The sequence below is a fragment of the Papio anubis genome, chromosome 10 (genome assembly GCF_008728515.1).
Source record: "Papio anubis isolate 15944 chromosome 10, Panubis1.0, whole genome shotgun sequence".
Classification (NCBI taxonomy): domain Eukaryota; kingdom Metazoa; phylum Chordata; class Mammalia; order Primates; family Cercopithecidae; genus Papio; species Papio anubis.
In genome coordinates this window covers 73,955,559-73,968,506 of record NC_044985.1, presented here as the reverse complement: position 1 = coordinate 73,968,506, position 12,948 = coordinate 73,955,559, and the positions used below count along the sequence as shown (strand labels likewise).

The following is a 12,948-nucleotide window of genomic DNA, read 5'->3' as shown; positions in this document are numbered from 1 at the left end:
GTATAGTAAACACTCCAAATTTAATTATTATTAATACTTTTAATGCAGTTTTATATTTTTAGAGGTGACCAGATTTTTCATTGAGAGTCTCTTTTATATTACAAAGGATGACCCTTTTTATCCTCATATCTGTAACATTCTTCTGTTTTGGGTAAGGATGCCAGAGATCATACTGACAGTTGGACTATCATGTGAGTCCCCCCAAGGACGTTTTACAAATGATGATGGTTTATTCTCACACGTCCTCTTTGGCCATTGAAGTAAAACAGCTGGATAGTATAAAAATGTACTGTTTGGTCACTAATAGAATTATCTTCACAAACTTTATAAACTGACTGTGGAAATTTTTATGTTGATGAACTTTGGTCTTGTTTCTCACACTGTTACAGATTCTGTAAAATGTATGAAGCATACAAAATTGAAGGTTGTCTCTGTACACTGTTATGAAGGCCTTCTGTCACGTTTGGCCAAAGATTCAGATCTTTGTGTTGTGGGCATCCTCAGTCACATTGAGTAGTCTCATGCTTCCCTTGAGCTATAACAGGAAGCAAACATGGGCATGCGATTATCCTGTGTAAAAGGGACACCCTTAATTACAGTGGAATTTAGTTTAGGATAAGAGAGAGCTGATGCATAACCCCTTTCTTTGTCAGTGTGTTCAATACTAGTATCTGCAATGAGTAGACAGACATCCTCAGGGCCTGTAGAGGATATGAAAAAGAGGAATGTACTTTGGGGATGCAATTAGAAGTGGGTACAAAAGATAAATAACCATCTTTCTCATCTGGCAGAGGTAAAGTGGTAAGTGTAAAAACAATACAAAGAAAATACTTAAAGAATTGAAAGGAGGAAGAGCTTACCTGTAAGAAAGGACTAGAAGCCTTTTCATAAAGGTTGCAATACAGCCGGCCTTAAGGTGAGTATTATCAGGAAAAGGTATTGTCAGGTAAAGGAAACTTCTAATGAAATCACAGGGGCAAGAAAGCATTAGCTATGTTTGGGGAATAGTATAAAGTCCTATTTGGCTCAGTGTAGGGTAGATTAAGTGAGGGATTAGATGGAGAAATAAGTGAAGCTGCATTATAGTGTTGTGCGTTGACTGTGGTAGCCACTAATCATTTGTGGCAATTTTGGTTAAAATTAATTAAAAATAAAATAAAATTTATGATGTAGGTCTTTGGTTCCAAGTACTCAATAGGCTGAGAGAAACAAAGATAAATGTCTCTATTTCTCCTCCTTAATTTCTTCCATCTTTTTTAATTCCTTTGAAGGCTAGATTTGCTGTATGGGAATACCTGTTCATTCAACTTAAGTCAAAATTTCTTTCAGTGATTCACCTGAAGAGAGAGCATCATAATTTAAAGTCAAGAATTCTAAAAAAGAAGATGAGATTTTATAAAACTTTCTGTTTCTATTGGATCTCAGATCTTTCCTTTTTTTCCCCCTCCCCTTTAGTTGGCCATGTTAGAGGAAGATTTGTTAGCCTTGAAATCTCCTTCAAAAGAAAATATTGCATCTGTCTTAGAAAATTACCATACAGAGGTAATCTTGTTAATATTCTAACCTCAGGTTTTAATTCATGGGGAGGGGAAGTAATTTAAAAACTAGCAATTGGTGAATATTATAGTTTGTAAATATAAATAAATGTACTAAGGATTTATTTAAAGCGTGGTGGAAGAATCAGTGCTTCACAGTTGTTAGTATAGCCAGCTAATAAGATGACTTCTTTCCTGTGCAGCTGCATAGCTGTCTTCCCACTGCTGGTTAACTTCAGTGCATAACCTTGTGATCAATCTTGGCAAGGGTTTTGGCATTTCTGTAAAAGGTGTTCAATGTTAACGCTATTGGTGGAGCTGCAAACTCTTGACATTTATTTATATTTAATAAAGTATATTACGGCATGTATTTTTAATTCCTTACGTTGTCTGACTTAAATTTTCTCGTAAGAGCCAAGAATCTTTAAAAACACTCTATACTTCTAGTTAAACATGATTGAATACATGCTGCCTCCTAAAACACCATTCAAAATTGTAATAAGTGAATAAAAAAGGCACAAACCCACAAAGAGAAGTAGAACAGAAGAGGAGACAGTGGCAGACATGAGATGTTAGTATTTTGGAAGCTTGAAATCAGCAGGATGAGTGCTGCTAACTTAAACCAAAGAACTCTGAAAGCCAGTAAGAAGTCAGCTGATTCTTGCTGTAGACCCTTTTAAAGGGACCAAGTCCCTCTGAAGACTAGTGTGTAGAATGGGGCAGAAAAGCAGGAGGATTTACTGTAAGTTTGTTTTTTTTTGAAACAATCTAGCTCTGTCACCCAGACTGGAGTGCAGTGGCGCAATCTCCGTTCATGGCAACCTCCGCCTTCCAGATTCAAGTGATTCTCATGCCTCAGCCTCTTGAGTAACTGGGATTACAGGCGTGCGCCACCATGCCCAGCTAATTTTTGTATTTTAGTAGAGACAGGGTGTCACCATGTTGGCCAGGCTGGTTTTGAACTTGTGACCTCAAATGATCCACCCTCCTCGGCTTCCCAAAGTGCTGGGATTACAGGCATGAGCACTGCGCTGGGCCCCTCCACAAGTCTTCTTGTACAACTAAGAGTAGCTATCTTCCAGTAGCCTGGCGGAAGAGTAGGACTTACTCCTTAGAGAAACCAAATCAGGCAGGTCTAGCTGACAGTAGAGATTGGCGAAGTACTGTACTGAAGAGAGGTGAGACATACTGAATTGGAAGACCTCTGTCCCTTTTCCCTAGTTGGCTTGCAGAACCGCTGCATCCCACCCCACTCCTAAGCGATACATTGGAAGAAAAGAAAAACCCATAGACATTGAAATTAATGGACCCCTTAACACATCTTGCCTGATCATCTTACAGTGTATCATACAATTGAGAATCCCACAACTGCAATTGACATTAGACACAAAGCTTCCTAATTTTAGTGCTTTGCATAGAAAAACAAATATTCCTAGGCCAAAACAAACAACAAAGGCACTGGAAGGAAACAGTTAATGCAAGACAAACACCAATCTATAACTGTTATCTTGAGATAAGAGGAAAATATTTTACCTGTTAACAACAGATGTTATAAAGATAATTCAAAGAATAATATAGGCATGCCTCAGATAATCTGAATTTGGTTCCACACCATGGCAATAAAGCTAGCTAGTCACATGAATGTTTTGGTTTTCCAGCACTCATAAAAACTTTTACACTGTACTATGTTGAGTATGCAGGAGCATCATTTCTAAACACAGGTACATATCTTACTAATTTATAATTATAAAATAATTTGACTAAAACTACTAATGATCATCTGGGCTTTCAGTGAGTCATAATTGTTTTGCTGCTGGAGGGCCTTGCCTAGATGTTGATGGCTACTGGCTGACCTTGGTACTGGTTATGCCTGTAAAATTTTAAAAATGATAACAAAAGTGGGGAATAAAAAACCCGGAACAGATGAAAATCCGTGGTTGAGGAAAACTCTAACAGAAAAGGATAATGAAATAGAAAGGGAGAGAATGGAAAACTCTAGAGGTATTATTCCAAGAGGTCCAAAATCTAATTATTAGGAATGCATAATAGAGAAAATGGAGGGGAGGAAATATTTAGAGAAATAGTACCAAAAAAATTACCCAGAACTGAAGAACAGGAGTACAGATTGGCAGGGCCACCAAGTACTTGGTGGAGAGAATATGAATACACAGTGCATGAGGATTTCACTTGTTTTTATCAGAGCATTTGATAGTCTCCTGCTGTCGAATTGAGTAAATATGGGATGAATTATGGTTTGTGGGGGTTGACGGGCTTATCAAAGAGTTCTACTAAATGTATAGGAGTTAGTTTGTAGGGAAGTCATCTTAGAGTTATTCAGTATGTTTCGCAAGTGATTTGGAGACCACTGATAACATTTTGATCAAGTTGATTTAGAACTGAGAAAAATAAATTAGGAAAAAGAATATGGATGAAAAAACAACCCTTAGAGTTTAGAGTGATCTGCCCAATAGTAACAATGTGAAATTTAAAAAAGATAAGTGCAAATCTTGTGTTTTAACCCAAAGTACTAAATTCATTAAGTACAGAATAGAAGAAACAGCCTACAATGGAACAGGTTAAAAAAAAAAAAAAGTCTTATTTAATTGGAGCTTAGTGTGAATCAGTTGCAATCATAGGCCTGTCTCAACACTAACTCAGAGTTAGTCCAATTAAGAAAAGTATATCCAAAGCAATCAAGGGCCTGCAGAACCCTCTTGTACTTTGCTACCATCCAGCCACACTTGCAGCTAAGATAAATGTCCTGTACTTGGGAGAATGACCTTGATAAACTGGAACTTGACCATAAGAAGGACCTGGATCATGAGGGGACACAAAATTGTGTCATGTGAGAAGTGGTTAAGGTGAAACAGATTAACTAGAACTGTAAACATGGTAGCGTTGGTTTTTGTTCCAGAATTAACAACAGAAACCTAATTACTCAGTTGTTCCAGCATTTGTGAGCTCCTCCTTGAGAGGTGCTGTTTTCTCTCCCTGAAGGTCAGAGCTGCAGGCATACCAGGCATATGGTGGGAATTTCTGACTAGGATGGAAATTTGGGCAGGTTGACCTTTCAGGTCCCTTACAGTCCTTAAATTCACAGATGTATTTTAATGATAATGTGTTAAATGTAATAGTGGTTACATATATTTATACATGTAAATAATAATACTAAAACATTTTTGCTGTTGATACTTTTAAGAGCTAGTCTAGAGTTCTACATGCTGTCTGAATTTTGATCATACAGTGGTAGTTATTTATGAGACAGTTAGATGTAATTTGACTGAAAGTGACAAGTGACACTCTTTCACAAAGGGTATCATTAAATATGAATTTTTAAGGATTAAAAAATTGTGTTCAAAGTTACTAAAAAATTTTTCTTTTCAAACAGTCTAAGATTGATCGAGACAAGTCTTTTATGCTTGAGGAACACATGGACAAAATAAACAGGTACCTAAAAAGAGATCTCAGTTATATATTCCTTTGGAAAGACTATGTTAAAATGAATTTACTAACATTGTAATTACCATTTTAATTACACTGTGTTTGATAGTGCACTGAATTCTGAGATCAGATAGTATAGCGTTTTCTTTCCTTCCTTTCCTTTCCTTTCCTTTTTTTCTTTTCTTTTTTATTTTCCTTTCTTCTTTCTTTCCTTTCTGTCTTTTCTTTTCTTTCTTTCTTTTTTTCCTTTTCTTTTCTTTTTTTTTTCTGTCTTGTCTTGTCCTCTCCTGTCCCTCGCTCTGTCCTCCAGGCTCTGTCCCCCAGGCAGTGGTACAATCTCAGCTCACTGCAACCTCCACCTTCCGGGTTCAAGCAATTCTTATGCCTCAACTTCCTGAGTAGCTGGGACTACATGCACCTGCTACCATGCCTGGCTAACTTTTGTATTTTCAGTAGAGACAGGGTTTCGCCATGTTGGCCAGGCTGGTGTCCAACTCCTGATCTAAGGTGATTCGTCCTCCTCGACCTCTCAAAGTGCTAGGACTGCAGGCGTGATGCCTGGCCAGCATAGGACTTTTTTTCACTTACCTTTGAAAGTAGCTTCTTTCCCTCTCTTTCTGGGCGAAATAAATTCATTATATTTAAGTCATCTACCATGAGACCATGAGAATTCATCCTAGTACAAAATACCTTTTTTTTTTTTAAGTGGGGGAAGAACAGCTAGAAAATAATAATTGAATTAACTTTTATTTTTGTAAATTCATCTTCTCTGAAGATCTTAAGCTGAACAGTAAAAAGATTTTGTGCAGTGATTTGAATTTATATTTGTGCAAAATATCTTTTTTTTTTAAGTGGGGAAGAGAAGCTAGAAAATAATAATTGAATTAACTTTTACCTTTTTAAATTCATCTTCTCTGAAAGTCTTGACAAGCTGATTAGCAAAAAAGGTGTTGTGCAGTGATTTGAGAGATTGACAGACTGGCTTTGGGAAATAGGAGGAAAAGTATTAGAAAATAAGACAACCATCTCTACAATTTAGAAGCATCAATGTTTGATTGTTGAATTATCTCTTTATATGGAAATATAATAGATGCAAAAATGCAAAAGAAAAAATAAAATTTAGATTTTATTTTGTTAGTGAAGGTAGACTGCAAATGCTTACCCAGAGAAGCAGTGCTCTCTTTCTTTTTACGTCCTGTTAAAGAGGTTAGACAATTCTTCATTATTGAAACAGAGGTGTGGGAAAGCCTATGTTCAGATCCATCAGTATGTTAGAAATAGGAAATCACTTACACATTGGTGAAGTCACATTTCCTTTTTTTATAGTTGTTTTTCAGCCAATACTGTGGAAGAAATCATTGAAAACTTAAAGCAAGATGGTTCATCTTTTGCCCTAGAGCAATTGAAGGTAATATTGGAATCCTTTCTGTCCTGACTGAACACAGTGAAGTCTGGTGACAGGGAAGCCTCTCTAAGGGGGTATTCGTGCTCCATTGGTGGTGACATAGCCCACGCATTGTGTTTTCTTTTTTCCCAAATTTAGGTGAGCTTCAGAAATCAGTTCTACTAACTTTGACCTAAATCCAAGTGCCATGTCTACCTGCTGGTCGTTGAGGGCAAAGCCAATCTAGTTTTATGTCCTTTGAATGTAACAGAGGACTTTAGTAAGCATGCTTCATTTCCAAATAGTCCTCCTTGTCTTATGGAGGAAGGTTTTTAGGGACACTTTAATTAGAAGGGCTGGGTCACTGGAGAATAGTCACCTTATGATACATTGCAATTGTGACATCGATCTATAAATTCTACTTAATATGGTCTTTCTTTTAAATTAAAAAGCGATGGTTTTAAACAAGTGAGAGACTCCATCTCTTGCCATAGCTGAGTCTTATGTAGTGTTTCTGTGTTAGGTACACTTTGATCTTTTTGACACATAACTCAACTGTTAGGAGAAGAGCCATTTTTGTATAAATGTGTACATACTAGGTATTGACATTCATGGACCTCTAGTATGATTATGAAACTTGGAGTATTTCAGACTTCTAGACGAAGGAAAGAAAAGGTATGTTTCCTTTTACTTAAAAGGTACTTCATCTGATTGCATTTTTCATATATATATATAAAATTACTTTAAGCTCTACATCATGATTCCATAATGTTTTTCTGTTTATAGATGTAATCATAGCATTTCAGTTGTCAGGAAACATATTGAGAAAACATTTTAATAGTCTTACCTGTAAAGGTGAAAACATTTCCTCCATTGTCACTGTATTTTTTTGTTTGTTTTCCTTTTTTTGAGACAGAATCTTGCCCTGTTGCCCAGGCTGGAGGACAGTGGTGCAATCACAACTCACTGCAGCCTCAGCCTCCCAGGCTCAAGCAATCTTCACACCTCAGCCTCCTGAGTAGCTGGGACTATGGGCGTGTGCCACCACGCGTAGCTAATTTTTTGTATTTTTTTGTAGAGACAGGGTTTCACCATGTTGGCCAGGCTGGTCTTGACCTCCTGGGCTCAAGTGATTCACCCACCTCTGCTTCCCAAAGTGCTGGGATTACAGGCGTGAGCCACCACACCGGGCCTTTTACTGTATTCTTAGGGGGGAAATCCAAAGTTAATTTGTCCCATGGGATCTTATACAGTATTAGAATTTTATTAACTTTCAAGGATAGGCATAAATTAGAGCAGGTAGACCAGCCATTTATTTCCCTAACTCACAAAAGTAGATTATTATTGTTAACAACTTCCAGGAATGTTTGCGTAGTCATTTTGTAATTCAAGGAATCTGACTTTAAGTTGGTGTATTAGGGTTCTCTAAAGGGAAAGAATTAATGGGAGATATGTATATAAAGGGGAATTTATTAAGTATTAACCTGCATGATCACAAGGTCCACCAGTAGGCTGTCTACAAGCTTAAGGAGCAAGGAAGACCAGTCTGAGTCTCAAAACTGAAGAACTTGGGGTCTGATATTCAAGGACAGGAAGCATCCAGCATGGGAGAAAGATATAGGCTGGGAGGCTAGGCCAGTCTCTCCTTTCCACATTTTTCTGCCTGCTTTATATTCTCTGGCAGCTGATTAGTTTGTGCCCATCAGATTAAGGGTGGATCTGCCTTGCCCAGCCCACTGATTCAAATGTTAATCTCTTTTAGCAACACCCTCACAGACACGTGGAGGATCGATACTTTGTATCCTTCAATCCAGTCAGATTGACACTCAGTATTCACCATCACAAGTCCACCCCTTGTCAACTTGAACCCATACACATCTCCTGAGGCTTCAAATAAAGACAATAATAAGGTCATAATTATGCCTAACATAATGCAACTATCCTTTGTACAACCAGAAACGCACCAGTTCCCAACCCAAATACTATTACATAAAGTTAACAGTACTTCAATGCTAATATGAAGTCAGTAAATCTTATGTCACATGATAAAGGAAAAGGAAATAAAGATATTTTCTTAGTGTAAGTATATACATGCACAAACGTGTTTAGCAAAAGATGGAGGAAATGCTCATGACAATTACAGTCTCCATTTCTGTGGCTGATCACATGGTCATAACTAGTATTGATGACTACCTTCTTCTACTACCCATTCTGTATTCCCTATGTCTTTAGCAAGCACCTCACATCAACAAAAAGTACACCCACACAAAAAACCCCATTCAGAAGCCATCAGCATCAAAGATCAAAGGTAAATAAACACACGAAGATGAGGAAAAGCCAGTGCAACAATGCTGAAAATTCCAAAAACCATAATGCCTCTTCTCTTCCAAATGATTACAATTCCTCTCCAGCAAGGGCACAAAACTGGATGGAAATGAGTTTGATGAATTGACAGAAGTAGGCTTCAGAAGGTGTGTAATAACAAACTCCTCTGAGCTGAAGGAGCATGGTCTAAACCAATGCAAGGAAGCTAAGAACCTTGATAAAAGGTTATAGGAACTGCTAACTAGAATAACCAGTTTAGAGAAGAACATAAATCTTGACGAACAAGTATCAGTAATCAAATCAATCAGGCAGAAGAAGGGATATCAGAGATTGAAGATCAACTTAAATGTGAAGACAAAATTAGAGAAAAAAGAATGAAAAGGAATGAACAAAGCCTCCAAGAAATGTGGGACTATGTGAAAAGACCAGACCTACGATTGATTGGTGTACCTGAAAATGACAGGAGAATGGAGCCACGTCGAAACACACACTTCAGCATATTGTGCAGGAGAACTTCCCCAATCTAGCAAGACAAGCCAACATTCAAATTCAGGAAATACAGAGAACACCACAAAGATACTCCTTGAGAAGAGCCACCCCAAGACACATAATCTTCAGATTCTTCAAGGTTGAAATGAAGGAAGAAATGTTAAGGGCAACCAGAGAGAAAGGTAGGGTTACCTACAAAGGAAAGCCCATCAGACTAACAGCGGATGCCTGTGCAGAAACCTTACAATCAGAAGAGAGTGGGGGCCAATATTCAACATTCTTGAAGAAAAGAATTTTCAACCCAGAATTTCATATCCAGCCAAACTAAGCTTCATAAGTGAAGGAGAAAGGAAATCCTTTCCAGAGAAGCAGATGCTGAGGGATTTTTGTCACTACCAGGCCTGCATTGCAATAGCTTCTGAAGGAAGCACTAAATATGGAAAAGAAAAACTGGTACCAGCCACCACAAAAACATACCAAATTATAAAGACCACCAACACTATGAAGAAACTGCATCAACTAATGGGCAAAATAACCCACTAGCATCATGATGACATGATCAAATTCACACATAATAATATTAACCTGAAATGTAAATGGGCTAAATGCACTAATTAAAAGACGCAGACTAGCAAATTGGATAAAGAGTCAAGACCCATCAGTGTGCTGTATTCAAGAGACCCATCTCACATGCAGAGACACATACAGGTTCAAAATAAAGGGATGGAGGAATATTTACCAAGCAAATGGAAAGCAAAAAAGCAGGGGTTGCAGTCCTAGTCTCTGATAAAACAGACTTGAAACCAAAAGCAATAAAAAAAGACAAAGGCATTACATAATGGTAAAGGGATCAATATAACAAGAAGAGCTAACTGTCCTAAATATAGATGCACCAATACAGGAGCACCCAGTTTCATAAAGCAAGTTTTTAGAGACCTACAAAGAGACTTAGACTCCTAGACAATAATACTGGGAGACTTTAACCACCCTACTTTCAATATTAGATCAATGAGACAGAAAATTAACAATGATATTCAGGACTTGAACTCAGTTCTGGACCAAGTGGACCTAATAGACATCTACAGAACTCTCTACCCCAAGTCAACGTAATATACATTATTTTCAGTACCACATAGCACTTATTCTAAAATCAACTATATAATTGGAAGTAAAACACTCCTCAGCAAATGCAAAAGAACGGAAATCATAACAAACAGTCTTTCAGACCACAGTGCAATCAAATTAGAACTCAGGATTAAGAAACTCACTCAAAACCACAAAATACTTGGAAAGTGAACAACCTGCTCCTGAATGACTACTGGGTAAATAACGAAATTAAGGCAGAAATAAATTAAGTTCTTTGAAACCAATGAGAACAAAGATACAATGTACCAAAATCACAACACAGCTAAAGCAGTGTTTAGAGGGAAGTTTATAGCACTATATACCCACATCAGAAAGTGGAAAAGATCTAAAATCGACACCCTTACATCACAGTTAAAAGAACTAGAGAAACAAGAGCAAACAAATTCAAAAAATAGCAGAAGACATGAAATAAGCAGAACTGAAGGAGATAAAGACACAAAAAAACCCTTCAAATAATCAATGAATCCAGGAGCTGGATTTAGAAAAGATTAACAAAATAGACCACTAGCCAGGCTAATAAGAAAAGAGAGAAGACTCAAATAGACTCGATAAAAAAAATGATACAGGGGATATCACCACTGATCCCACAGAAATGCAAACTACCATCAGAGAATGCTGTAAACACCTCTCCACAAATAAACTAGAAAATCTAGAAGAAATGGATAAATTCCTGGACACATACACCTTCCCAGGACTAAACCAGGAAGAAGTCGAATCCCTAAATAGACCAATAACAAGTTCTGAAATTGAGGCAATAATTAATGGCCTACCAATCAAAAAAAGCCCAGGACTAGACAGATTCACAGCCGAATTCTGCCAGAGGTACAAAGAGGAGCTGGTGCCATTCCTTCTGAAAATATTCCAAACAATACAAAAAGGGGGACTCCCCCCTAACTCATTTTATGAGGCCAGCAGCATCCTGATACCAAAACCTGGCAGAGACACAAGGGTAAAAAAAATATTTCAAGGCTGGGTGCAGTGGCTCACGCCTGTAATCCCAGCACTTCAGGAGGCTGAGGCGGGCAGATCACCCGAGGTCCAGGGTTCAAGACCAGCCTGACTAACATGGAGAAGCCCCATTTCTGCTAAAAATACAAAATTAGCTGGGCATGGTGGCACATGCCTGTAATCCCAGCTACTCGGGAGGCTGAGGCAGGAGAATTGCTTGAACCTGGGAGGCAGACGTTGTGGCGAGCCGAGATTGCCCCATTGCACTCCAGCCTAGGCGACAAGGCAAAACTCTGTCTTGGGAAAAAAAAAAAAAATATATATATATATATATATATATACACACATACACACACACACACACACACACACACAGGCTAATATCCCTGATAAACATCAATGTGAAAATATTCAGTAAAATACTGTCAAACATAATCCAGGGTCACATCAGAAAGCTTATCCACCACCAATCAAGTCGGCTTCATCCCTGGGATGCAAAGCTGGTTCAACATAAGCAAATCAATAAATGTAATCCATCACATAAACAAAACCAGTGACAAAAACTGCATGATTACAATAGATGCAGAAAAGGCGTTCAATAAAATTGACCCCTTCGTGCTAAAAACACTGAATAAACTACTAGGTATTATGGAACATATCTCAAAAAATAAGAGCTGTTTATGACAAACCCACAGCCAGTATCATACTGAATGGGCAAAAGCTGGCAGCATTCCCTTTGGAAACCGGCACAAGACCAGAATGCCCTCTCTCACTACTCCTACTCAGCATAGTATGGGAAGTTCTGGCCAGGGCAATCAGGCAAGAGAAAGAAAGAAAGGGTATTCAAATAGGAAGAGAGGAAGTCAAATTATCCCTGTCTGCAGATGACATGATTGTATATTTAGAAAACCTCATTGTCTCAACACCAAAACACTTTAAGCTGATAAGCAAGTTAAACAGAGTCTCAGGATACAAAATCAGTGTGCAAAAATCACAAGCATTCCTGTATACCAATAATAGCCAAATTATGAGTGAACTTCCATTCACAATTGCTACAAAGAAAATAAAATAGGAATACAACTTACAGGTGACGTGAAGGTTGGGCACGGGGGCTCACGCTTGTAATCCCAGCCCTTTGGGGGGTGAGATGGGCAGATCACCTGAGGTCAGGAGTTCAAGACCAGCCTGGCCAACATGGTGAAACCCTGTCTCTATTAAAAATAACAAAAATTAGCTGGGTGTGGTGGCACATGCCTATAATCCCAGCTACTCAGGAGGCTGAGGCAGGAGAGTCACTTGAGCCCGGGAGGCAGAGGTTGCAGTGACCTGAGACTGTACCATTGCATTCTAGCTTGGGCAGAGGAGGGAAACTCTGTCTCAAAAACAAAACAAAAACAAAAAAGGAGAACTGCAAACCACTGCTCAAGGAAGTAAGAAAGGACACAAATGGATAAACATTCTGTGCTTATGGATAGGAAGAATCAATATCATGAAAATGTCCATACTGCCCAAAGTAGTGTTTAGATTCAGTGCTATTCCCATTAAGCTACCATTGACTTTCTTCACAGATCTAGAAAAAATTACTTTAAATTTCATAAGGAATCAAAATAGAGCCTGTATACTGTAGAGAATCCTAAGCCAAAAGGACAAAGTTGGAGGCATCATGCTACCTGACTTCAA

General features: G+C 38.1%; 1 protein-coding gene across 4 annotated transcripts in view; it reads left to right on the top strand.

Moving 5' to 3' along the window:
• Positions 1 to 12,948, top strand: part of HIBCH (3-hydroxyisobutyryl-CoA hydrolase) — a 122,295-nt gene that overhangs the window by 75,444 nt on the left and 33,903 nt on the right. For all 4 annotated transcript variants that reach the window (XM_031651412.1, XM_031651414.1, XM_031651413.1 and 1 more), the window contains 3 exons: positions 1,456 to 1,542; positions 4,924 to 4,982; positions 6,303 to 6,384. In XM_031651412.1, the coding sequence (XP_031507272.1) occupies positions 1,456 to 1,542; positions 4,924 to 4,982; positions 6,303 to 6,384 (228 nt within the window). The remainder of the gene's footprint in view (positions 1 to 1,455; positions 1,543 to 4,923; positions 4,983 to 6,302; positions 6,385 to 12,948) is intronic.